This window comes from Dipodomys merriami, unplaced genomic scaffold (assembly GCF_024711535.1).
Source record: "Dipodomys merriami isolate MVZ:Mamm:240054 unplaced genomic scaffold, mDipMer1.0.p SCAF_128, whole genome shotgun sequence".
NCBI classification, from domain to species: Eukaryota; Metazoa; Chordata; class Mammalia; order Rodentia; family Heteromyidae; genus Dipodomys; species Dipodomys merriami.
In genome coordinates, this window is record NW_027202582.1 from 1845190 (window position 1) to 1871701 (window position 26512).

Below are 26512 nucleotides of genomic sequence, written 5' to 3' on the forward strand. Positions count from 1 at the left end.
TAAAGCTGCCAAGACAGTAGATGCGGGGCACAGGCGGCACCTGGCAGAGCCAGAGGAGGGGCGTGCCTGGCTGCTCCAATGTGGAGAGGGAACCCAGGACCCCTAGCCTGAGGCCTCTGGGCTGTCCCATTTAGTGTGTGTCTGTGTGTCTGTGTCTTTCTGTCTGTCTATCTGTGTGTACTGGGACTTGAACTCAGGGCCTGGGCACTGTCCCTTAGTTTTTTCATTCAAGGCTGGCACTCTACCACTTGAGCCATGCTCCACTTCTGCCTTTGTTATGTTGGGGGTTTTGGGTGGTTGATTGGAGATAAGAATCTCTTGGGGGTCTGGGAAGGTGGCTCAGTGGTAGAGTGCTTGCCTAGCACGCATGAGGTCCTGGGTTTGATTCCTCAGTGCCACATACACAGGGAAAAAACAAACAGCCAGAAGTAGTGCTATGGCTCACTCACATGGTAGAGTGCTAGACTTGAGCACAAAGAGATTCAGGGACAGTGCCCAGGCTCTGAGTTCAAGCCCCAGGATTGGCAAAACAACAACAACACAACAAAAACAAAATCCCTTGGGCTTTCCTGCCCAGGCTGATTTTGAACTGCTATCCTTAGGTCTCAGCCTCCTGAGGATCAGGGATTATAGATGTGTGCCACCAATACTAAGCTCATGGGTGCATTTTTTTTTTTTGGTCCTGGGGCCTGATCTCTGGGCCTGGGCGCTGTCCCTCAGCTCTTCAGCTCAAGGCTAGCGCTCTACCACTTGAGCCACAACGCCACTTCTGGTTTTTTCTGTTTATGTGGTGAATGGGCCCCAGGCCTCGTTCACCCTTGGGTCCTGTGGGGAGGGCTGGAAGCAGGGCCGCTGAGCCTGTCGGTTTGGGTGGTGGGCTGCAAGGTGAGCCTCTAGGGTGGAGAGAGACCTGAAGAAGAGGTCTGGGGAGGGAGCCACGCAGATGTGGGGATAATCGCGGCCTCCTGTGAGGTGTAACTGGACCCTTCTGAGCTGCTGGACCCAGGGCATTTGTGGTCCTAACCCCTGGCCTGATCCTCCCCCTCCCCGCCTCACCTCTCCCCTGCCCCCTCCCTGGCCCCTTTACATAAGGTCAGTGCCGGCTGAGCCTTGGCTAGGAGCTGTGGCCATGGCCTTCACAGACCTGCTGGATGCCCTGGGCAGCGTGGGGTGCTTCCAGCTGGTCTACACCACCCTGCTGCTGCTGCCCTGTGCCCTGCTGGCCTGCCACACCTTCCTACAGAACTTCACAGCTGCCGTGCCCCCCCACTACTGTCGGCACCCCACCAACCACACGGGGGCCACCACCAATGACTCAGCGGCCTGGCTGAGGGCCGTGGTCCCCCTGGACCAGCATGGGGTCCCTGAGCCATGCCAGCGCTTCATGGAGCCTCAGTGGGCCCTCCTGAGCCCCAACACCACCTCCATCCACCAGGCAGCCACGGAGACATGCAAGGAAGGCTGGGTCTACGATCGCAGCGTCTTCCCATCTACCATCGCGATGGAGGTCAGAGGGGGCTGGAAGGCATGGCGGCTGCTTCCCATGGCCAAGGCTGAGGGTCCCCTCTTCACTTGCAGTGGGATCTCGTGTGCGAGGCCCGCAGCCTCCCCGACCTGGCGCAGTCTGTCTACATGGCTGGAGTGCTAGTGGGAGCTGCTGTGTTTGGCGGCCTGGCAGACAGGTGAGCCCTGGGGATTGAGGGGGCCCCAGACTCAAAGCAAGAGCCAGAAAGCCCTAGGCCACAGCCTTCATTTGGTGTTTAAATTTCTTTTGGCTGTCATGGGACTTGAACTCAGGGCCTGGGCTCTGTCTCTGAACTTTTTTTTTTGGTCAATTGTGGGGCTTGAACTCTTGGCTTGGGCGCTGTCCCTCAGCTTGGACTTCAGCTCAAGGCAAGCACTCTACCACTTGAACCATAGCTCCACTTTTGGTTTTCTGGTGGTTCATTGGAGATAAGAGTCTCATGGAGGGGCTGGGAAGGTGGCTCAGTGGTAGAGCGCTTGCCTTGCATGCCTGAGGCCCTGGGTTCGATTGCTCAGCACCACATAAGCAAAAAGAAAAAAGCCGGAAGTGGCGCTGTGGCTCAAGTGGTAGAGCGCTAGCCTTGAGCTGAAGAGCTGAGGGACAGTGCCCAGGCCCAGAGTTCAGGCCCCATGACCGGACCCCCCCCCCAAAAAAAACAAAAAAAAAAGAGTCTCATGGACTTTCCTGCCCAGGCTAGCTTTGAACCACAATTCTCAGATCTGAACCTTCTGAGTAGCTAGGATTATAGGTGTGAGCCACTGGCACCCGGCTTTTCTTTTTTTTCTTTTTTTTTTTTTTTTTGTCGGTCGTGGGGCTTGAACTCTGGGCCTGGGCGCTGTCCCTCAGCTCTTCAGCTCAAGGCGAGCGCTCTACCACTTGAGCTACAGCACCACTTCCGGTTTTCTGGTGGTTTATTTGAGATAGGAGTCTCACGGTCTCTCCTGCCCAGGCTGGCTTTGAACCGTGATCCTCAGATCTCAGCCTCCTGAGTAGCTAGGATTACAGGCATGAGCCACCAGCGCCCGGCTTCTTTTTTTTTTTTTTTTAATGTCAGTATTATAGCTTGAATTAAGGGTCAGAACTCACTCCCTTACTTAGCTGGCACTCTACCACTTAAGCCACATCTCTACTTCTAGCTTTTTGGTAGACAATTAGAGATAAGAATCTAGGGCTGGGACGGGGGCTGGTGGCTCACGCCTGTAATCCTAGCTACTCAGGAGGCTGAGATCTGAGGATCACGGTTCAAAGCCAGCCCGGGCAGGAGAGACCATGAGACTCCTATCTCCAATAAACCACCAGAAAACCGGAAGTGGCGCTATAGCTCAAGTGGTAGAGCGCTCGCCTTGAGCTGAAGAGCTGAGGGACAGTGCCCAGGCCCAGAGTTCAAGCCCCACGACCGACAAAAAAAAAAGAATCTAGGGCTGGGAAGGTGGCTCAGTGGTAGAGTGCTTGCCTTGTATGCTTGCCCTGGTTTTGATTCCTCAGCATCACAAAAGCAGAAAAAGCCACAAGTGGTGCTGTGGCTCAAGTGGTAGAGCGCTTGCCTTAAGCTGAAGAACTGAGGAACAGTGCCCAGGCCCAGAGTTCAAGCCTCACGACTGACCCCCCTCCCCCCCCCCCAAAAAAAAAAGAATCTCACAGACTTTCCTGACCAGGCTGTCCTTAACTGTGATCTTCAAATCTCAGCTTTCTCAGTAGCTAGGATTACAGGTATGGCCTACCAGCCCCCAGCCCCCCAACTTTTTTTTTTGCCAGTCCTGGAGCTTGAACTCAGGACCTGGGCGATGTCCCTGAGCCTTTCTGTGCTCAAGGCTAGCACTCTACTACCTGAGCCACAGTGCCACTTCCAGCTTCTTCTGTTTATGTGGTATTGAGGAATTGAACCCAGGGCTTCATGCATGCTAGGCAAACACTCTACTACTAAGCCACATTCCCAGCCTTGCCCCCATTTTTATTATACAAGTCCTAGTACATCCACACATGGTCCAGCCCCTGACTTTGTCTCCACTTTGGAGACCCTTGGATTTGTGTGTGTGTGTGTGTGTGTGTGTGTGTGTGTGTGTGTGTGTGTGTGTGTGTGCCTGCACACCTGCACAGCAGTTCTAGGGCTTGAACTCAGGGCCAGGACGCTGTCTCTGAGCTTCTCTTGCTCAAGGCTAGCACTCTACCATTTCAGCCATAGCTCCATTTCTGGCATTTTTTGTAATTCATTTGAAATAAGAACCTCATGGAGGGCTGGGAAGGTGGCTCAGTGGTAGAGTGCTTGCCTTGCCTGCATGAAGCTCTGAGTTTGATTCCTCAGCACCACATAAGCAGGAGAAGCTGGAAATGGCGCTGTGGCTCAAGTGGTAGAGTGCTAGCCTTGAGCTGAAGAGCTGAATGACAGCACCCAGGCCCCGAGTTCAGGCCTCAGGACAAAAAGAAGGAGGAGGAGGAGGAGGAGGAGGAGGAGGAGGAGGAGGAGGAGGAGGAGGAGGAGGAGGAGGAGGAGGAGGAGGAGGAAGAGGAAGAAGAAGAAGAAGAAGAAGAAGAAGAAGAAGAAGAAGAAGAAGAAGAAGAAGAAGAAGAAGAGGAAGAAGAGGAAGAAGAGGAGGAGGAGGAAGAAGAAGAAGAAATAATCTCATGGATTTTCCTGCCCAGGCTAGCTTCAAACTGCAATCCTCAGATCTCACTGCCTGCATAGCTAGGATCTAGGATTACAGAGGCCAGCCTCCGGCCTCCGATGACCTCCTGGATTCTTAGTGTCCCCATTGCATCTGATGTGTGGATGGGCTACCCCTCCATAGCCACACCCCACCCTCGGACCATGCAGCCTGGCAAAGGCTCTGATGAAGTCCGCTCCTCCACCTCCACCCCTGCCTTCCCTAGTCTTCCTCCTCTCTTCTGTCTTCTGCCCTCTTCCCTCCCCCTCTGTTCAGGTGAGAGGGCTGCTGGACTCCAGACCCCACTCCCCAGAGTGTAGAAAGCCCTGTGCTTCCCACCTCAGACCCTTCATAGCGAGGCTGACATGGCCCTTGTCCCATGTGACGCATCTTCCTCCCCAAGAAAGGAAGGTAGGAATGAGTATGTCTTAGGATATGTGGTAAGGAAACACTGGCACCCCCTTCTTGGCCTCTGTCCTCTCCCCCTGAACCCACCTTTGCAAGGGAGCAATGCCGCAGCCAGAGTGTAGTTAACCCCGCGTCCTTGGTCTTGGACTCTTCTCACCCACTGTTTAATGATCAATTCCTTGGTAGACCAGATCCTGGGTCCTGCTTCTGCAGCCTGGGGGACCTCTCCCCCACACCTCTCCCCTGCTATTTCTAGGCTGAGGCGCCCTTCTACCCAGAACATGCTCAGGTTACCCCCTCTCTACCTGCTACCCCTACCTTTGGTCTTTGTAGAATCGCTGGCTTTATGTGACCTGGAGCCAATCTCTCTCTCCCTCTGTCTGTCTCTGCTTCTCTATCTCTCTCAATTTTTTTTTTGGGGGGGGGGCTAGTTGTCACTACTGGATCTTAAACTCAGGACTTGGAGGCTGTTCCTTAGCTTTTTTGCTCCAAGCTGGTGGTCTACCATTTGACCCACAGTTCCACTTCTGGCTCTTTGATGGTTAATGAGAGATAAGAGTCTCAGGGGCTTTCCTACCAGGCTGGCTTCGAACCACGATCCTGAGCTCAGTCTCCTGAGTAGCTAAGATTACAGGTGTGTGCTACCAGTATCCAGGGTAAATCTCTCCAATTTCCTTCCCCACTATTTCCTCCCCTCTCTGACCAGCCTCGGAACCAGTGCCTTGAACCTGGAAATGATGGGTCCTGTTTTGAGGGCTGGCTTTTACCAGGCACCCCAGCTTTCCCTTCCCGGCCTTGATGCCCCCATATGAGAGAGAATGGCTGGAGGCAGGCTGCCACTTTGTGGCAGCTTGCTCCCAGAACCCTAATGCTCTGCTTGTTCCCTGGGCTCAGGCTGGGCCGCAAGGCCCCCCTAATCTGGTCATACCTGCAGCTGGCGGTTTCGGGGGCTGCCACGGCGTTGGTGGACTCCTTCAGCGCGTACTGCGTCTCCCGGTTCCTGATGGGCATGACCTTCTCCGGCATCATCCTCAACTCCCTCTCCCTAGGTGAGTGCACCCCAGCGGGGCTCTGAGGGCCTGGGGGGCTGGAGTCAGGGGAGTGGCGGCCCCATGTGGCCCATCCTATTTCGTGTTGTTGGGATTCTCATCTAGGATCTCAGTTGACCATCTGGGGTCCAGACCCAGGAGACTCCCCATTCTCAGATCATGGCCCTGCCAGCAGCTAGCTAGTGATAGGCCCTGGTGGCCTTTCCCTCTTGTGGGTTTTAGTTTCCTAATCTGTAAGCTGAGGAGCTGTGGGTTATTTAATCTGTGCGTTAGTCAACACTGATCATGTACTAAGTGCCTGCTGGGTGCCAGGTGTAGGGGAATCACAGAGGTGAGCTATGACAGTTCCCAGGGCTGCAGGCAGCTCCGAAGTCTCTGGGCTCTAAGCAGGGTGGGCTTGCTAGGGTTGCAAGGCTGCTGGTTTCTTTGGGTAGAGACAAAGCCTTTAGCACACCAGGCTCAGCCCTCTTTCTAGCTAGCAGGTCCCAGGAGGTCCTGGCAGAAAGCATTGTGGGGTAGCAGAAAATCCACCCTGGACACAGACCTACCCACGCCTGTGCTTTACCTAAGCTACTTAGCTTGCTCCTGGGACCAGCACTGAGAAACAGCCACCACCCTCAGTTATCCAAAATGGAAAAACAGCTAGGCACCAGTGGCTCATGCCTGTAATCCTAGCTGCTCAGGAAGCTGAGATGTGAGGTTCATCTTTGAAGTCAGCCCAGGTAGTAAAGTATATGAGACTCTTACCTCTATTTAACCACCAAAAACCTGTGACTCAAATGGTAGAACACTAGCCTTGAGCAAAAAAGCCCAACGAGAGTAAAAGGCTCTGAGTTCAAGTCACAGTACCAGCACACGCGCACACGGGCGTGCGGGCACACACACACACACACACACACACACACACACACACACACACACACACACACACACACACACACACACACACACACACACACACACACACACACACACACACACACACACACACAGAAGGTGATCAGTGCCACATGGGAACCTGAGCCCCTACCAAATGGGTAAAAATGGCAATGGCTTGGTACAAGGGAGCCGTCCATAACTATTTGTATTTGTTTGTTGTTTGTTGCGCTGATACTGGAGCTTGAACTCAAGGGCCTGGACACTATCCCCGAGTTTTTTGCTCGAGGCTAGAACTTTACCACTTGAGCCACAGCTCCACTTCTGCCTTTTTTGGATATAAATGTCTCATGGACCTTTCTTCCTTGGTCTAGCTTTAAACCTTATTACCCAGATCTCAGTCTCCTGAGTAGCTAGGATTATAGGTGTAAGCTAGTCTACAGACTTTTTTTCCAGTCCTGGGGTTTGAACTCAGGGCCTGAGCACTGTCCCTGAGCTTTTGCTCAAGGCTAGTACTCTACCACTTAAGCCACAGCACCACTTCTGGCTTTTTCTGTTTATGTGGTACTAAGGAATCAAATCCAGGTCTTCGAGCATGCTAGGCAAGCACTCTACCACTAAGCCACATTGCCCACCCAAGTCTGCAGTTTATTTATTTATTATTTATTTTTCTGGGTCCGGTTGTGGGCCTGAACTCTGGGTCTGGGCATTGTCCCTCAGCTCTTCAGCTCAAGGCTAGAGCTCTACCACTTGAGCCACAGTGCCACTTCCAGCTTTTTTTTTTCCTGCTTATGTTGTGCTGAGGAATCAAACCCAGGGCCTTATGCATACAAGGCAAATGCTCTACCACTGAGCCACCTTCCCAGCCCCAAAGTCTGCAGTTTAAATTGCAGTTCTCAGAGTGAGTGAGCCCTGCCGAGGCATGAGGGAAGGAATTCCAGGCAGAGGGAAAGGCAAGTCCCTCCTACAGGAGCAGCATGTGCCCAGGCTCAAGAGCAAAGGGGTCCCTGTGTCTAAAGCAGAGTTGAGTGTATTTATGACAGATGAGGTCAGAGGTGGGGGAGGAGTGGGGAGGGGAAATCCTAGGGACCAGGAGGACGATGGGAGATACTTGGCCACTTTTTTGTGTGTACCAGTACTAGGGCTTGAATTGAGGGCCATGTACTCTTTTTAGCTCAAGACTAGCACTCTACCACTTGAGCTATACCTCTACCACTGACTTTTTACAGGTTAATTGGAGATAAGAGTCCTGTGGACTTTCCTGCCCAAGCTGGCTTCCAACTAAGATTCTCATATCTCAGCTTCCTGAGCAGCTAGGATTACAGGCGTGGGCCACTTTATTTATTTATTTTTTTGATCCAGTTGTGGGGCCTGAACTCTGGGTCTGGGCGCTGTCCCCTCAGCTCTTCAGCTCAAGGCTAGCGCTCTACCACTTGAGCCACAGTGCCACTTTTGGCTTTTTTTCTTTTTGCTTATGTGGTGCTAAGGAATCGAACCCAGGGCCTCAGGCATGCAAAGCAAGTGCTCTACCACTGAGCCACCTTCCCAGCCCGCGTGGGCCACTTTAAAGAGTGTGGTTTTTTAACTCTGAATGAGACAGGAAGTGCTAGAGGATTCTGAGCTGAGTAAAGACCTGATTTAGGATCTGAAACCTGACCTTGGTCACTGTTAGATGATATCAAACCAGAAGCAGGAAGGCCAGGTAAGAGGCCACTGCTGTCTCAGGAAGAGCAGAGGCGAAACCAGACCAGGAGGTGGCAGCAGAGCAGACACAGATGGGGCGAAATTGTGAAGGCAGAAATAACAGGACTTGTTGGCAGATGGCACATGCATGCTCGTTGCCACTAGAAATGTCCCTGCTAATTTGTTGTGGCTTGCTTGCTTGCTTGCTTTCCTTCCTGCCTTTTTTCTTTCTTTCTTTCTTTCTTTCTTTCTTTCTTTCTTTCTTTCTTTCTTTCTTTTTCTTTGGTCGGTCAGGGGGTTTGAACTCTGGGCCTGGGCACTGTCCCTCAGCTCTTTAGATCAAGGCTAGCGCTCTCAGTTTTCTGGTGGTTTACTGGAGATAAGAGACTTTCCTGCCTGGGCTAGCTTGAACCATGATTCTCAGATCTCAGCCTCCCGAGTAGCTGAGATTGCATGTGTGAGCCACCAGCACCAGCTGTTGTGGCTTTCTTGTACAAGTATGTCCTAACTTACTTAACCAGTCCCCCATGAGTGGATGTTTAAGGTGTTCCAGACTGTGCTATTGTTAAAGATTTGCATTTTTGTCTTTGCATGAGGTCGAGAATGTTTTCTTTTTTTTCTTTTTTTTTTTTTGTCGGTCATGGGGCTTGAACTCCAGGCCTGGGCGCTGTCCCTCAGCTCTTCAGCTCAAGGCGAGCGCTCTACCACTTGAGCTACAGCGCCACTTCCGGTTTTCTGGTGGTTTATTGGAGATAGGAGTCTCATGGTCTCTCCTGCCCGGGCTGGCTTTGAACCGCGATCCTCAGATCTCAGCCTCCTGAGTAGCTAGGATTACAGGCGTGAGTCACCAGCGCCCGGCAAGAATGTTTTCTTACAGTTAAGAACTATTTTATTTCCTTCTCTACTGATCCTTCGCATCTTTTGACTTTTTTCCCCCTGTCCTAGAGTTTGAACTCTGGGCCTCGCTGCTGTTGTTGAGCTTTTGTGTTCAAGGCTAGTGCTCTACCATTTGAGACACAGCTCCATTTCTGGCTTTTTGTGGTTAATTGGAGATAAGAGTCTCATGGACTTCCCTGACTGGGCTGGCTTCAAACTGTGATCCTCAGATCTCAGCCTCCTGGGTAAACTGGATTGCAGGCATTAGCCATTGGCAACCATTTTTCTTTTGGCTTTTGGTCATTTTCCTATTGGTTTGTAAGAACTCTTCCAATGCAATGGTATCTTATTAAGTTACAACATTTTTCCTTTTTCTTTTATCTTTTCTCCTCCTTCTCCTCTTCTTCCTCCTCGTCCTCCTCCTTCTTCTCTGTCTCTTTAGCTCTCTGTCCCTGTCCCTGTCTCTCTGGCTCTCTCTTCCTCTCCTGACTTTATGGCTTCATGTTTCTCTCTCTCTCTCTCTCTCTCTCTCTCTCTCTCTCTCTCTTTGTTGGTCATGGGGCTTGAACCCTGCCTGGGCCTGGGCGCTGTCCCTCAGCTCTTCAGCTCAAGGCTAGCACTCTACCACTTGAGCCACAGCGCCACTTCTGGTTTTCTGAGTGGTTTATTGGAGATAAGAGTCTCACGGACTTTTCCTGCCCAGGCTGGCTTTGAACCTTGGTCCTGAGTAGCTAGGATTACAGGCGCAAGCCACCAGTGCCCGGATCATATTTCTCATTTTTATGAGTTAAATTTGTTAAACCTTCATTTGATTACTTCTAGCTTTTCATTTTATTACTTCTAGTGTAGCATTTTTCTACACTAAGATTCAGGTCCCATGAATTTAAGCTTCTGTCATGTCAGTGGTTCTGGTGAGTTCTTTGGCCCTCCCCCTGGGTATATGAAGTGAGGTAGGGATGCTTATTCTAAATGAATCTTGGGATGAGTTTAAGGGGCCACTGTGGTGAAAAGGGCTGGGGTGATTAAACAACCACCTGATAGACAAGTCCGGCTGAGCATGCTTGTGTTTCCTCTACAGTTGTGGAGTGGATGCCCACCCGGGGCCGCACTGTGGCGGGCATCTTGCTGGGCTACTCCTTCACCATGGGCCAGCTCATCCTGGCAGGAGTGGCGTACCTGATCCGCCCTTGGCGGTGGCTGCAGTTTGCTGTCTCTGCTCCTTTCCTGATCTTTTTCCTCTACTCTTGGTACGTTCAGCAAAGTGGAATGCTGAAGGGTGCGTCCCTTGTGTGGACCCCATGGAGAGGGGAGGTGTGTAGTGGCTGGGACTTTCTGGACTTGGTGGGGTCACACAGGGTCCCCAGAACTGGTGAATGGAGTCAAGGAAGCTTTGGTAAAACCTGTCCCATAAGCAAGGGGTTCTAGAACATGCGTGATATATATATATATATCAGTCCTGAGGCTTGAACTCAGGGCCTGGGTACTTCCCTGAGCTTCTCTTGCTCAAGGCTAGCACTCTACCACTCGAACCACAGCGACACTTCCAGCTTTTTCTGTGTATGTGGTACTGAAGAATTGAACCCAGGGCTTAAGCCACATTCCCAGCCTCTTGCTGAGTGACTTTGCCTTCATCAAATCCTTTGTGCCTCACAATGACCCCATGATGCTTAGTTTAAGGCAACTGAGGTACAGCTGAGAGTGAGTCTATGATTCATTCAAGACCAACAGCCACTGTCAGAGCCAGATACAATGCTGGGCATGCTGTTGTCTCTGTATGATCTGCTACAAAAATAAATAAATGAAAAAGAAAGAAAAAGAAAGGAAGCAAGGAAGGAAGGAAGGAAGAAAGGGAAGGAGGGAAGGTGTCTTCCTAATTCAAAAACAGTGGAGCACTTCATCTTTGTGTGTGTGTGCTGGTACTGGAGCTTAAGCCCATGGCCTCATGCTCTCATTTGGATCTTTTGCACAAGGCAGGAGCTCTACCACAGCTCCAGTTCTGGCTTTTTGCTGCATAGAGATAAGAATCTTGGTGATTTTTCTGGCTGTCTTTGAACTATGATCCTCAGAATTGGGTTTGGAGAGGGAAATGAGCCCCACTCAGCCCTGGGCCTTCTTTGTCCTCTTTCTTTCTTTCTTTCTTTCTTGTCAGTTGTGGGGCCTGAACCCTGGGCCTGGGCTCTGTCCTCAGCAATTCAGCTCAAGGCTAGCGCTCTACCACTTGAGCCACAGCGCCACTTCCAGCTTTTTCTGCTTATGTGGTGCTGAGGAATGGAACCCTCATGCATGCAAGGCAAGCAGTCTACCACTAAGCCACCTTCCCAGATCTTCTTTTTCCTCTTCCTGTCCCAGGTGGCTTCCAGAGTCATCCCGATGGCTCCTTCTACATGGCAGGTCGCAGCAGGCTGTGCAGAACTTGCAGAAGGTAGCAGCGATGAATGGAAGACGGGAAGAAGGGGACAGGCTGACCTCAGAGGCAAGTGGTGGGTGAGGAAGGAAGCAACGAATGAGCTTCTGTCTTCCTGGCAGCCCCCAGTCCTACTGGGATCTGGTTAGTTTCTCAAGACTCACCTGCCATCCAGGAAGTGAGGCTGGGAATGCACAGGGCAGAGAAGGCTCCAGGCAGATGCCCAATCAGCCTGAATGGCTGTGTGACCTGGGGCATTCATTCATTTACTCATCGGTGTCATTAGGAAATAATCTCATCTACATTGACATCCTGTCAAAATATGAATAAAAATGAAAAATTTTAAATAGTAAGCACAAAGTAAAAATACTGGAAAACCAATGACAAAGTATCATTCTAAATACTAATTATTAATGGCTGGGCGCCAGTGGCTCACGCCTGTAATCCTAGCTACTCAGGAGGCTGAGATCTGAGGATTGCGGTTCAAAGCCAGCCCAGGCAAGGAAAGTCCATGAAACTCTTATCTCCAATAAACCACCAGAAGACGAGCAGTGGCACAGTAGCTCAAGTGGTAGAACGCTAGCCTTGAGCTGAAGAGCTGAGGGACACTGCTCAGGCCCAGAGTTCAAGCCCCATGACCAACAATAAAAAGAAAGAAAAAAAAATAAATGCCAGTTATTATCAGATAACTATTTTTTACTGTGGATATGTGAGACAGAAGAGAGGGACCCCTCTCCCTGGGCACTGGGCAGGAATCATACAGTATCAAGCATTGTTAAATACTACTAAGTACTGCTTAATGCTATTAAGGTTGTTAATTCTGTGCTGCATTTTCATGAAACCTTTATTGTAAAGAACCTTTTAATGCTCAGGGTTTTTTTGTTTTGTTTTGGTTGTGGGGCTTGAACTCTGGGCCTGGGCGCTGTCCCTTAGCTCTTCAGCTCAAGGCTAGTGCTCTACCACTTGAGCCACAGCGCCACTTCCAGCTTCTCCTGCTTATATGGTGCTGAGGAATCGAACCCAGGGCCTCATGCATGCAAGGCAAGCAGTCTACCAGTGGAGGTGGCAGTGACAATGATAGAGTGGTAATGAGGAAACCTGACAGGGGACAAGAGCTGTGGTATACAAAATGACAGGTGAGGGGACAGCAGAGAGCTCAGACTCCTGAGCTGTAAGGTTGTAAGGAGCCAAAGTCAGGAGTCTGTGGGTCCTGGTTGCTGGAGGAGTTCTAGAGGGCTAAGCACTTAGAGCCAATAGTCTGCTATTGTCAAGGCTTAAGAGCTGTTAACAGGGCCAGTGGTCCTGACACTCGAGGCCTGAAGAGCTGTAACACTAACAACTTTTAAAACTAGGATCCTAATACTTAAGACCGAATCGGGAACTGAACACTAGCAGGTGCTACCTGCTGTACTCTTAAGTCACTGCTGCTGGAAGCTGCTATGTGCTGCTCAGCTTGCTGGTGGTTAAAGCACAGAGCAGCTCCCACTGTGTGCCTAGAGCTCTAAATCACTGGCTTCTGAAGGCCAGTGCAACAGGCTTGTAGCCCTCGGCTCAAGGCATCTGAGTCTGCAAGTCCAGCCCCAAGGCCTCCTGTGCCCAAGGGCCCAGCACTGCACCCATTAGAAGGGCTAATTCTCACCTATTCACATTTTCTGTCCAGGCCCAGCAAAAGAAGCCAGCCAGCTGATTAGTAATGCAATACTATTTATTTAGCTCCACACAAGGCACGGTACTAATGCCTTGACATATAAATAGAATCTCACTAAATGTCTCATTTTTTTTTTTCTTTTTGGTCAGTTGTGGGGCCTGAACTCTGGGCCTGGGTGCTGTCCTTCAGCTCTTCAGCTCAAGGCTAGCGCTCTACCACTTGAGCCACAGCACCACTCCCGGCTTTTTCTGTTTATATGGTGCTGAGGAATCAAACCCAGGGCCTCATGCATGCAAGGCAAGCACTCTACCACTGAGCCACCTTCCCAGCCCCAAATGTCTCATTTCTGCCAGTGAGGAGTTAAAATGCAAATGGATCAGGAAATTTGCCTATGAACATACAATGGGGTAATGACAAGTTCACTCAGAAGCATGTGTGTGTGTGTGTGTGTGTGTGTGTGTGTGTGTGTGTGATGACAAGTTCACTCAGAAGCGTGTGTGTGTGTGTGTGTGTGTGTGTGTGTGTGTGTGTGTATACTGATCCTAGGACTTGAACTCAGCGCCTGAATGCTGGTGTTCCTGAGTTTTTGTTTTTTGTCTTTAATATATTTTTGTTTTGTTGTTGCTTTGCTCAAGGCTAGCACTCTACCACTTGGCTTTTGGCTTTTTTGGGTAGTTAACTGGAGAAAAGAGTCTCCTAAGCTTTTCTGCCCAGGCTGGCTTCAAACTATGATCCTCAGATCTCAGCCTCTGTGCCACTTACGGTTTTCTGGTCGTTAATTGGAAATAAGAGTCTTATGGACTTTCCTGCCCAGGCTGGCTTCAAATCATGATCCTTAGTTCTCAGCCTCCTGAGCAACCAGGATTACAGGCATGAGCCACTGGTCTGGCTTTCAGATCCATTTTTAACCACTGTCTGACATTATCTCAGTCTATATGAGGAATGGGATGAGGGTCCCTACACAACCACAGAATCTCAGGAGTATAAGAGCAGGCCTAGGAGCCCATGGGGCATCTCAAAGCCCTGAAAGCAGATTAGCTGGAGCCATCTGTCCACAGGAGACTAGAGCTGGCCATATTACTAGAAGGTACAAATTGTGGCCCTCCTTTCCTCAGATGGAGGTACTCCTACGGTAATGTGGGCCCCAGGTCCTTTGCTCTCCCTGATCAGATATTTTGCACCCAGGTGGTGAGCTCCTACATCCACAGCGAGTTTGCAAATGTGCGCACCTCCAGCTCCATCTTGGATCTCTTTCGAACCCCAGCCATCCGTAAGGTCACGTGCTGTCTCATGATGGTATGGTAAGTGATGGGCCGTGCTTTTGGGTAGGTGTTGGTGCTGGAGTGCAAAGTCAGGGCCTTACACTCTCCCTTGGCTTTTGTGCTCAAGGCTGGTTCTCTACCACTTGAGCCACAGCCCTACTTCATCTGAGATAAGACTGTCATAGACTTTTTTCTCTCTCTCTCCTTTTTTTTTTTTTTTTTTTGGTCGTGGGACTTGAACTCTGGGCCTGGGTGCTGTCCCTGAGCCCTTCAGCTCAAGGTGAGCGCTCTACCACTTAAGCCACAGTACCAATTCCGGTTTTCTGGTGATTAATTGGAGATGAATCTCATGGACTTTCCTACCTGGGCTAGTTTTTGAGCCGTTATCCTCAAATCTCAACCTCCTAAGTTGCTAGGATTACAGGCATGAGCCAACATTTTTCAAAAATTGTTCTAATTAGGGTTTTTTTTTGCTGGTCATGGGGACTGAACTCTGGGCCTGGGTGCTGTCCTTGTGCTCTGCAGATCAAGACTAGCACTCTACCACTTGAGCCACAGTGCTACTTCTGGTTTTTCTGCTTATGTGGTGCTGAGGAATTGGACCCAGGGCCTCATGCATGCAAGGCAAGCGCTCTACCACTGAGCCACCTTCCCAGCCCCTATAATTAGGGTGTTATTCAAAGGGGTTCCTCTTCCTCCTCCCCCTCCCCCTCCTCCCCCTCCTCCTCCTCCTCCTTCTTCTTCTTCTTCTTCTTCTTCTTCTCCTTCTGTCATGGGGCTTGAACTCAGGGCCTGGACATTGTCCCTGAGCTGTTTTGCTCAAGGTTAGTACTCTAGCACTTTGAACCAAAGCTTCACTTCTGCTTTTGTGATAGTTAACTGGAGGTAAAAGTCTCACAGCTGGATGCAGATGGCTCATGCCTATAATCCTAGCTACTCTGGAGGCTGAGATCTGAGCATCAAGATTCAAAACCAGCCCAGGCAGGAAAGTCCAGGAGACTCTTATTTCCAATAAACCACCAGAAAACCGGAAGTGGCACTATAGCTTAAGTAGTAGAGTATTCGCCTTGAGCTGAAGAGCTGAGGGACAGTGCCCAGGCCCAGAGTTCAAGCCCCACGACCCACAAAAAAAAAAAAAAAAAAAAAAAAAAAAAAAAAGATCTCACAGACTTTCCTGCCTGAACTGGTTTTGAACTGCAATCCTCAGATCTCAGCCTCCTGAGTAGCTAGGATTACAGGCCTGAGCCACGATCATCCTGAACATTACTTTTTTTTTTTTTTTTCGGGGGGGGGGAATCCAGTTGTGGGGCCTGAACTCTGGGCCTGGGCGCTGTCCCTCAGCTCTTCAGCTCAAGGCTAGCACTCTACCACTTCCGGCTTTTTTCTTTTTGCTTATATGGTGCTGAAGAATCGAAACCAGGGCCTCAGGCATACAAGGCAAGCTCTCTACCACTGAGCCACCTTCCCAGCCCCTGCACATTATTTTTTTTGGACAATCACCCCCTTCCTTCACCTTCTTCCAGTTACCTCCTCCTGTCCTTGTCCACAATTGCATAGTTCATTTTCCACATAGTGTCTTCTGAGCGGGGAAAGTTCTTAGTCTTTGCTGTCTGGTGGTGGAAAGTTCTTAGTCTTTGCTGTCTGGTGGTTTGGGGGCACCCAGAATAAGGGGTTACTACACCCTGGAGGTGGAGAAGCCTTCTGCAGGTTAGCCTGACCCTGGGCAGTGGGAGAGCCCAAGAGACCTCAGTTCAGGAAAAGGAAGATTCGTGGCGCTCTCCCTCCAGCCTGGTCAGACAAGCCCTTCCTCCTCTACTTCCTCACCTTCCTTTGCCTGCTGAGAAGAAGCAGGCCATGAATGCCAACTCCAAGACTTGAAATCCTTTTCTTTGTACAAGCAGTGGAGCTTGAACTCAGGGCCTGTGTTCAAGATGTAGAAGGAGAAGTCTGGATTTCAAAACAAAAGTCAGACACGCGGGAGATCAGGAGGGGATGTCGTGGACAATAAGGAGCGTTGAACTCCCTGAGCAAAGAAGTCCCCTGCCCTGGACAGGTCAGTGAGCCATGGGTGAAATATGACCGTTCTGCCACCTTTTCCAGGTTTTCTAACTCCGTGGCTTACTACGGTGTGGCCATGGACCTACAGAAGTTCGGGCTGAACATCTACCTGGTGCAGGCTCTGTTTGGCCTAATCGACATCCCTGCCATGCTGGTGGCCACCACCACCATGATTTATGTTGGCCGCCGGGCCACAGTGGCTTCCTTCCTCTTTCTGGCTGGGCTCATGGTCATTGCCAACATGTTTGTGCCAGAAGGTGAGCTGTTGCTTTTTTTTTTTTTTTCTGGTCAGTCATGGGGCTTGAACTCTGGACCTGGGCACTGTCTTTCAGCTCTTCAGCTCAAGGATAGCGCTCTACCTCTTGAGCCACAGCACCACTTCTAGTTTTCTGGTGCTTAATTGGAGTTAAGAGTCTCATGGACTTCCTGCCTGGGCTGGCTTTGACTCATGATCCTCAGATCTCAGCCTCCTGAGTAACTAAGATTACAGCTGTGAGCTACTGGCACACAAATGCCAGCTTCCAATGGCTCATACCTGTAATCCTAGCTACTCAGGAGGCTGAAATCTGGTTCAAAGCCAGTCTAGGCAGGAAAGTCCATAAGACTCTTTTTTTTTTTTTTTTTGCCAGTCCTGGAGCTTGAACTCAGGGCCTGGGCACTGTCCTTGAGCCTCTCTGTGCTGAAGGCTAGCACTCTACCACTTGAGCCACAGAGCCACTTCTGGCTTTTTCTGTTTATGTGGTACTGAGGAATGGAACCCAGGGCTTCCTGCATGCTAGGCAAGCACTCTACCACTAAGCCACATTCCTAGCCCTCTGTGAGACTCTTATCTCCAATTAACCACCAGAAAACCAGAAGTAGAGCTGTGGCTCAAAGTGGTTGAGTGCTAGCCTTGAGCAGAAAAGCTCAGGGACAGAGCCCAGGTCCTCAGTTCAATCCCCACCCCCCAACAACAAAAAGTGGTAGAGAAAAAAAAAAAAAAAAACCCTAACCAAGAGTAGCCCTGAATTCAAGTCCCAGTACTGGCATGCATGATCAGACAACAACAACAATAATAACAATAATAATAATAGCCATTTCTATGGCATAGGGCAGGGTAGGGCCCAGGTCTGGGTATGGTAGGAAATCTCCCACCAGAGCCCAGCTTCTTCCTCCTTCTGACCCCTGGTTTTATCTTCTACATCCTCTCCTACCATCCTCCTCCTGAGGTTCCCCCAATCTTCCCCTCTCCCCACCCCATTCCCCACAGCTCAACCTCCCTCCTTCTTCTCCTCTAGACATGCAGACCCTGCGCACCGCCCAGGCGGCCCTGGGCAAAGGCTGCCTGGCCAGCTCCTTCATCTGCATTTACCTGTTCACAGGAGAGCTGTACCCCACAGAGATCAGGTGGGAGCACTGGGGTTTGGGGCACCTGGGAAGAGAGCTGCCCGGCCCTCTGACACCAGGGCCTGCTCCTGACCCTTCCACACCTCCCACAGGCAGATGGGGATGGGCTTCGCCTCTGTCAACGCCCGCATCGGGGGTCTGGCAGCACCCTTGATCACCACTCTGGGGGAGTTCAACCCAGTCCTGCCACCTGTGGCCTTCGGTGCCACCTCAATGCTGGCGGGGCTGGCTGTCACCTGCTTCCTAATGGAGACCCGCAATGTGCCCCTGGTGGAGACTATCGCTGCCATGGAGAGACGGTGAGGGTGGGGTCTGTCAGGCTGAGACTAAAGGGAAGTAGCTCAGGCCTGGGTGGGAGCTTTGAAGGATGAGCCAGAAAATAAGAGCAAGCAATGCCTCCCAGGTTGCCTTTCTAACAAGAATAGGCCCAGGAAGTGGAGCTGTGGCTCAAGTGATGGAATGTCAGTCTTGTGCAGAAAAAGCAAAGGGCCAGCACCCAGGCTCTACGGAGGCCCGAAGTTCAAGGCCCATTACTGACAAAGTAAATTTTAAAAAGTTTTTTTTCCATCATTGATTTAAAAGAGCATGAGTCACATGGGAATAGGGAATTGAATGGAAGATTCCAGTCCCCTTTCTTATCAGGGTCTCCTTATCTCAAATGCTTTCCCACTGACAAAATTGTTGCAACTTTGAAAAAAAAAATTCCCAAAATGGAGCCAGCTAAGAGTAAACAGGATGCATGGGCAAGATAGACAAATGATGAAAATAAGCAGATAGCTGATATTTTCCATTCCCATTCGAACAGAGTCAAAGAGGGTCCTTCCAAGAAAGATACAGAAGAAAAGAGAGAAGAAATGTCTCTTCAGCAGCTGGGCACGTCTCACCTCAAGGAAACCATCTAAGCTGCCAAGAGGAACCTGGCATAAGCTGGCAGCAGCTTAGCCAGTGCCCAGCCCTCCCCATCCCTGAGTTTCTCCCGGGGATACTGGGCGAAGCTGGCACTGAACTCCAAGCAAGGTCAGCCAAAGGACATGGCGGTGGGGCAGAAGCCACTGCTGAGACTTCTCAGAGGAATGCCCAATAATCTGCATCACAAAGAGATAAAAGACCAGGGAAACCATCTCTAGGGGGCCAAAGCACAGATTGTGCTTCATGATAATAAAAATACTGTTGACTGTTCCTATCTCCAAACCTGCCGTGTGTGTGTGTGTGTGTGTGTGTGTGTGTGTGTGTGTGTGTGTGTGTATGTGTGTGTGTGCGCGCGCACAGGCACATATGTGTGTGTCTTACCTCCTGGGGTTTTGGGGAACAGCATCTCTACAGCAGGCCTTTCCTGCCTTTGTAGCCCCTAAGTGGACCTTGCAGAAAGCCCAATACATAGTTGCATGAGTGGTGAATCCAGACTTGGGCAATGGATGTTTCCACCACTGGTTCTTCAGCAGTCTCCTAGGATGACCTAGTGCCATCTGAACCATGGAAGTCCAGCCCACACCTTGGATACATGCTCACACCCCTCACCTTTACTTTCACTGCCAGTGACACTAGATTCATGGGCATTCCAATCTTGGCCCAAAGTTGAGTTTTCTTCTATTTTGCTTTTTTCTGTTGTTATTGTTGGTTGTGGGGCTTGAACTCTGGGTCTGGGCGCTGTCCCTCAGCTCTTCAGCTCAAGGCTAGCACTCTACCACTTGAACCACTTCCAGTTTTCTGGTTGCTAATTGAAGATAAGAATCTCACAGACTTTCCTACCCAGGCTGGCTTTGAATCATGATCCTCAGATCTCAGTATCCTGAGTAGCTAGGATTACAGGCATAAGCCATCAGCGTCTGGCTTTGTCCCTGTACTTTTTTGCTCTACCATCTGACCCATAACTCAACATCTGGCTTTTTGGTGGTTAACTGGAGATAAGAATCACTGACTTTCTTGCCCAGGATGGCTGTGAACTGCAATCCTCAGATCTCAGCTTCCTCAGTTGCTAGGATAAGAGGCATGAGTTACCAGGGCTCAGTTATTTCTCTTGTAGTTGCCCTGGAATCAAATGATATCACAGCTCAACCCCTACAGCCCAAGAGTAACACAACAGAGGTAGTAGAAATGTCACACTCTGGGCCGGAGCCTTTGTCCCTAACATTCCTCTGAGACCAGCCTTCTAGCAGTGTGGTCCCAAGAACAGGGCCTGGGAGGTGACTCCCCAGGGAGTTGTATTAGGCCCTGGCACTGGCTGGGGTGGGACTCAGGGGCAGAGCAGGTGCAATGCCCTGGTTCTGTTCCCAATACTAGCCAGAGACCCAACACTCAGCAAATCCTCAGTCCCTCCATGGAATCATGGGCTTCATCTTCTTTCCAATTTTAGTATATGTGCTGCCGAAGCGAACACATGGGCTTCACCTTCTGTTGAACACATCCAGGAACATTTGTCAGTAATGCATTCTGAGCTTTCTGGGCGATTTTGTTTTTTGTTTTGGAGATAGGTCTTACTCTGTAACACAGGCTGGCCAAGAATTTTTGGTCCTCTTGCCTCTCAGCCTCCCAAGTCTGGCTGGGATCACAGCTGTCCACTACCATACTCAGATATGTGAGCTTTCTCATTTGAGTTGTTGTCACACCTCCACAAATGAGTAAATTAAAAAGGCAGGGGGAAGCCAAGCACAACAGTTCACACCTATAATCCTAGCTAATCAGCAGGCTAAGATTTGAGGATCACAGTCTGAAGCTAGCCCAAGCAGAAAAGTCCAAAGACTCCTCCAATCAATCAATCAAAAGCCAGGTGAAAGGCACGACTCAAGTGGTAGAGTGTTAGACATGAGCAAGAAAACTGCAACAGGCTGGGAAGGTGGCTCAGTGGTAGAGCGCTTGCCTTGCATACATGAGGCTCTGGGTTTGATTCCTCAGCACCACATAAGCAGAAAAAGGCCGGAAGTGACACTGTGGCTCAAGTGGTAGGGCGTTAGGCTTGAGCTGAAGAGCTGAGGGACAGTGCCCAGGCCCAGAGTTCAAGCCCCACAACCGGCAAAAAAAAAAAAAAAAAAAAAAGAAAACTGCAACAGTGGGCTGGGCATGTAACTCAGGGAGTAAAAGCACACTTGTCTAGTACTATGTAAAACCAACAAAAAAGGACAGTGACAACCTTGCCTTAATAGCAGGCAGTTGTCAGCCCAGCCAGGGACATCATGGGAATTGTAATTTCAGTGTAATGTTTAAAATGTGTCTAGGTGAGGGCTGGGAGGGTGGCTCAGTGGCTCTACGCTTGCCTTGCATGCCTGAGGCCCTGGGTTCAATTCCTCAGCACCACATAAGCAAAAAGAAGTGGCGCTGTGGCTCAAGTGGTAGAGCGCTAGCCTTGAGCTGAAGAACTGAGGGACAGCACCCAGGCCCAGAGTTCAAGCCCCATGACCGGACCCCCCCCCCAAAAAAAAATGTGTCTAGGTGGGAGCCACCAGCCCAGGCTTGCTTTTTTTTTTTTTCATGTGTTGTAATCCAGGGTTCCCTGGAGAGGAAGGATGTATGGTCCCCACAGGACCACACCATTGGCCCTCTGTCCTTTTTTGGTTGGTTAATTGGAGGTAAGAGTGTCACATACTTTCAGTCCCTGGGCTGACTCTGAACTATGATTCTCAGATCTGAGTCTCCTGAAGAACGGGGATTACAGGTGTGAGCCACGGGCACCCAGCTGGCAATAAAGAATGTTGGCAAGCAGGATCCCAAAAGTCACTTGGAAGAACATGTGGATGTACTTATGACTTCAACTATTGTCCAACATGTAGCAGCTATTTGGATACTGTTGTATTTAAATAAAACTGCACGAAATACTGTTAGTGATTATTTCAGTGTATATTCTTCTGTTGTTCTTTTTCTTTGTGTGTGTGTGTGGGTCATGGGGCTTGAACTCTGGGCCTGGGCGCTGTCCCTCAGCTCTTCAGCTCAAGGCTAGCACTCTACCATTTGAGCCACTGCACCACTTCTGGTTTTCTGAGTAGTTTATTGGAGATGAGTCTCACAGTCTTTCCTGTCTGGGCTGGCTTTGAACCACGATCCTCAAACCTCAGCTTCCTTCGCAGCTACAATGACAGGTAGGAGCCACCAGCCCACCCCGCCACACCCTTACACTACGCGGAAAGCCTTAATTTCCGGTGACACACACGGTGCGTGGAACTGGGCCAAGAAGTCACTCAGGCGAGAACGCGAGGCCGCTACAGCGCGCCCCCCGGCGGCCACGCGCGGGCGGCGCCTCCGGGTACCGTGCTTACAACGAGCCGGGCGCCGCCGGCTCTCGCCTGCAAGCCCCGGGACTCAGAGCTGGGATCCGAGGATCGCGGTTCGAAGACACCGCGGGCAGGAACGCCGTGAGACTATTTACCTCCAACGAACCTTCCAACAGCGGGCGGAGACGCCGGTAACCTGGTGCTGTGGGGACCTCACGGCCGTCCCTCCCGCTTAGGGCAATCGAAGACAAGGACGCGACAGCGCCTGCGCCCCAGGCAGAGGGGGAATAAACGAGCACTTCGGGGCTCCGGCCGGAAAGGCGAGGCCTGGGAAACGGGGATGCGCGGGCGGTCGCTCCCCGCGCGGACAGAGCGGGGGCGGGAGCGAAGTGCGCAGCCGCAGAGGGGCGGGCGCGCGGGGAGGGCGGGGCTGACCCGAGCCTTGCGCGTGCGCGCGGTGCACAAACTTTGGCGGGTTTTTTTCCGCCCTCCCGGACGCTGGATGTGCAGCAGGTTTTCGGGAGAGCTTTTCTCCGGGGAGGGTGCCCTCTCGAAGTTACTGTGCCTCTCCGTTGAAAAGGGCATTTGGAGCCCGAGTGTGGAGCTCCCACATTAAAAAAGATTGAGGTTCTTCGAGGCCGGCGGCGGGGCGGCCTGACGGCCCGAGGGGCGGGGGGCCCGTGCGCCCCACGTCCGCCGGCTTCTTGGGGCTCAGGTCCGAGCCGGGGGACCCGGGCTCCGTGTCTGGGTCACCATGTTGGTGTCCACCAAGCAGCTGGTGGAGGAACTGCAGATCTTCGGCCTGGACTGCGAGGACGCCCTGTCTGAGAAATGTGAGTCCCTCACCCAGCTGGGGTGCCCGGCCCCCCACGCCCGCGTCCCCCGCCCAGGACCCGGGGGGCTCCGAGACCCTCTGAGGAGTTCGCTGGGGGCGTGAGAGGCACTAAATTGAACCTTGAGGTTTGGGGTTCGGAGGGGTTTATAAGTGCCCATGAGGGTACAGCTCAGATCCTAAAAACATTGTCCAAGAAGTGCTCTAAGTAAGTTCAGGCTGGGGGCAGCTGTTGGAACCCTAGTAACCCTAGATGTGGGTGGTTTTTGTGTTTTTACAACATAGCTTTTTATTCTCGGCGTCTCCATTTCCAACCTAAACTTAAGTCCATCCATCATTTTTCTCATCGGAGCTGTAAGTGACCAAGCAAATAGGAATGCCATAGCCTGGCGTCCTAAAGTTTGAGCCCTGCAAGTAACTTTAGGGAGCTTCTTACCTCCCTCTATTATAGAATGGAAGAACTGAGCAAAAATGCCTAAGCTGTGTGAACTCCGGTCTCCTGCCTCTAAGTTCAGTTCTCCATCATAATGGTTCTTAGGGTCTAATGGTAGGATGCAATTAGAAGTCAATACTCTTTTTTTTTGGTCTGTTGTGGGGCTTGAACTCTGGGCCTGGGCGCTGTCCTTCAGCTTAAGGCGAGCACTCTACCGCTTGAGCCACAGCACCACTTCCGGTTTTCTACTGGTTTATTGGAGATAAGAGTCTCACGGACTTTTCCTGCCCAGGCTAGCTTTGAACCTCGATCCCCAGATCTCAGCCTCCTCAGTAGCTAGGATTACAGGCGTAAGCCACCGGTACCCGGCAAAGTCAATACTCTTGAGACGGGCTGAATGTTCACCTGTCTCAATCACACTTACTAACATATTGAACTTCTTAGCTTAGATATAAAATCAGAGTGAAGCCAGGTGTCAGTGGTTTGCAGTTATAATAAATTCTAGTAAGCTACTCAGGAGGCTGATAACTGAGGATAGAAGTTCCAAGCCAACACCAGGACAAAAAGAGACTTACCTCCAGCTAACCAGCAAAAAGCTGGAAGTGAGGGTGTGGCTCAAGTGATGAGTACCAGCCTTGAATCTAAAAAGCCAATCAAGAATGTGAGGCCTTGGGCTGGGAAGGTGGCTCAGTGGTAGAGCGCTTGCCTTGCATGCATGAGGCCCTGGGTTCGATTCCTCAGCACCACATAAGCAAAAAGAAAAAAGCCGGAAGTGGTGCTGTGGCTCCAGTGGTAGAGCGCTAGCCTTGAGCTGAAGAGCTGAGGGACAGCGCCCAGGCCCAGAGTTCAGGCCCCACGACCAGACCCCAAAAAAAAAAAAAAAAAAAAGAGTGTGAGGCCCTGAGTTCAAGCCCTAGTACTGGCACAAAAATAAAATAAATGAATGGATGAGTATATGAAATAGAACATTTCTCTTGTCAGTGTCTCTGCCACTTCTAGTTTTCTTCAGCCTTGTTTCTCACCACATCTTAGGCTCTGAAAATTCATCTTTATTTAAACATCTGAGTGTCTGAGGTTCAGGTCTGGTATTCCTGCTTGATACTATCATTCCTCCTGTAGTCTTGTAGATTTCTGTTCCATGTGATTGCCCAATGGTTCCCAAATATATTTCAGCTGAGACCTCTTATCTCCCTGCAGGCTGGTCTGTCCAGCTGCCTACAGAATGATTCTAGTTGAATGTCTAAATGGCATCTCAAATTACATGTCTAAAACTAAGTTCTTGGAATCTTCTCCCTCTGGGAGTAGTTTTTCTGCTGTCTTGCCTGGCTCCTGGGGCTTGAACTCAGGGCCTGGGCACTGTCTCTGAGCTGCTTTTGCTCAAGGCTAGCAATCTACCACTTGAGCCACAACTCCACTTCTGGCTTTTTCTGTTGATGTGGTACTGAGGAATTGAACCCAGGGCTTCGTGCATGCTAGGCAAGCACTCTACCACTAAGCCACATTTCCAGCCCCCTTGGTTTTTTTTTCCCCCGGTCGTGGGCCCTGAACTCTGGGCCTGGGCGCTGTCCCTCAACTCTCCAGCTCAAGACTAGCGCTCTACCACTTGAGCCTCACCCCCACTTCCGGCTTTTTCTGCTTATGTGGTGCCGAAGAATCAAACCCAGGGCCTCATGCATGCAAGGCAAGCACTCTACCACTGAGCCACCTTCTCAGCTCCTGGTTTTGTTTTTCTACATAGTATATTTACCCATCTGATATGTTACATATTTTAATTATTTTTTGGGGGGCTGGGAAAGTGGCTCAGTGGTAGAGCGCTTGCCTTGCATGCCTGAAGCTCTGGGTTCGATTCCTTAGCACCACATAAGCAAAAAGAAAAAAAGCCGGAAATGGCGCTGTGGCTCAAGTGGTAGAGCGCTAGCCTTGAGCTGAAGAGCTGAGGGACAGCGCCCAGGCCCAGCGTTCAGGCCCCACGACCAGACCCCCCCAAAAAAAAAGATTTAATTTTTTTTTTTCTGTCCTACCCAGTAGTAAGCTTCAGGAGAACAAGGATGCTTTTATTTTGTTCACTGTGTTCCCAGTGCCTAGAAGAGTGCTTAGCACTGAATACGTACAACATTATTATTATTAATTGCTTTTCATGATCAAAGCTGCAATGAATTAAGTCCTTACCTGTCCAACTTCCCTTCCTGCAGTGGCAGACCTTTGTGTTCAATATGGACAGAATGAGGAGGGAATGGTGGGTGAGCTGGTGGCCTTCTGTACCAGCACAGGTAAAGCTTGCCTTACAGCTGACATCTTGAACTCTTTTGAGCATGAGGTAAGAACAGTATATAAGCAAACTACTCATGGTCTTTGGTGTTAAAGGGATGTGTATGATGTATTGAGAAGAGTATAGGCTTTGGAATCAAACCTGAATTCTGATCTCCATGTCAGATTGGGCTAAATATTTAAAAGCCCTGAGCCCAGTCTTCTGTTTTGTTTGTTTTGTTTTGTTTTGTTTTGCTTTGGTGTGTGTGTGTGTGTGTGTGTGTGTGTGTGTGTGTGTGTGTGTGTGTGTCGCTTGTGTGCTGTACTGGGGCTCATTCAAGGCTGGTACTCTGCCACTTGAACCATAGCGCCACTCTGGGTATTTGGTGGTTATAGATAAGAGTTTCATGAGCTTGTTTTTGTCAGGTGTTAGCTTCTAACTATAATCCACACATCTCAGCCTCCTGAGTAACATGTTGAATGTATTATTTTAAGGCTGTGAAAAAATGCTATCTTTATTATAAGACTATGGAATAATGTGTTGACTACATTTTATTCCTCAGGTTCTGAGCAAAAAATTATCCAAAGCCTGGCACAATGTCTCCAAGAACACTGGCCATGCGGGAACTAGAGACATTGTTTCTATACAGGAGCTGTATCCTTTGCTGCTGCAGGACTTCCCACCAAGCCACATGTCTGGATTTGCTCATTTGTCTGAATTTGCATGTGTAATTTGGGTACAGCGAAAATTACCTGAATTAGCCAGGCACTGGTGGCTCACACCTGTAATCCTAGCTACCCAGGGGGCTGAGAACTGAGAATCACAGTTTGAAGCCAGCCCAGGCAGGAAAGTCCATGGGACTCTTATCTTCAATTAACTTCTCTCATTCAGAAAACGAGAAGTGATGTTATGGCTCAAAGTGGTAAGAGTGCTAACCTTGGGCAAAAGAGCTCAGGAACAGTGCCCAGGCCCTGAGTTCA

At 50.4% G+C, this 26512-nt stretch overlaps 2 protein-coding genes and 1 long non-coding RNA gene across 4 annotated transcripts in view; 2 read left to right on the plus strand and 1 right to left on the minus strand.

Moving 5' to 3' along the window:
- Positions 1 to 1129: 1129 nt before the first annotated feature.
- Positions 1130 to 18997, plus strand: LOC138824296 (solute carrier family 22 member 20-like). The gene is made up of 10 exons (XM_070018080.1): positions 1130 to 1507; positions 1579 to 1682; positions 5470 to 5624; positions 10138 to 10306; positions 11409 to 11532; positions 14297 to 14412; positions 16474 to 16688; positions 17709 to 17817; positions 17910 to 18116; positions 18623 to 18997. Exons 1-10 carry the CDS (start codon positions 1130 to 1132, stop codon positions 18717 to 18719), a joined length of 1674 nt encoding a protein of 557 aa, XP_069874181.1. The 3' UTR covers positions 18720 to 18997.
- Positions 11298 to 22386, minus strand: LOC138824297 (uncharacterized). Of its 2 annotated transcripts, XR_011371056.1 has the most exons (4): positions 22175 to 22386; positions 16198 to 16320; positions 11628 to 11775; positions 11298 to 11520 (listed from the first exon to the last, which is right to left on the minus strand). It is a non-coding gene; the product is annotated as an uncharacterized lncRNA (long non-coding RNA). The 2 variants fall into 2 exon arrangements; XR_011371055.1 differs by having other exon boundaries at positions 11298 to 11775.
- Positions 22387 to 22468: 82 nt separating this feature from the next.
- Positions 22469 to 26512, plus strand: part of LOC138824295 (DNA polymerase alpha subunit B) — a 33929-nt gene continuing 29885 nt past the window's right edge. Inside the window, exons 1-3 of the mRNA XM_070018079.1 lie at positions 22469 to 22852; positions 25477 to 25601; positions 26095 to 26186. Of these exons, the coding sequence (XP_069874180.1) occupies positions 22774 to 22852; positions 25477 to 25601; positions 26095 to 26186 (296 nt within the window). The 5' untranslated portion in view covers positions 22469 to 22773. The remainder of the gene's footprint in view (positions 22853 to 25476; positions 25602 to 26094; positions 26187 to 26512) is intronic.

What these genes read in the sequence shown, in the direction of transcription:
- LOC138824296 (XM_070018080.1), top strand. Translation starts at nt 1,130, where the DNA reads ATGGCCTTCACAGACCTGCTGGATGCCCTGGGCAGCGTGGGGTGCTTC. An exon ending in TGCTGTCTCATGATGGTATG is followed by an intron (nt 14,413 to 16,473) that starts GTAAGTGATGGG and finishes CACCTTTTCCAG; the next exon opens with GTTTTCTAACTCCGTGGCTT. An exon ending in CTGTACCCCACAGAGATCAG is followed by an intron (nt 17,818 to 17,909) that starts GTGGGAGCACTG and finishes CACCTCCCACAG; the next exon opens with GCAGATGGGGATGGGCTTCG.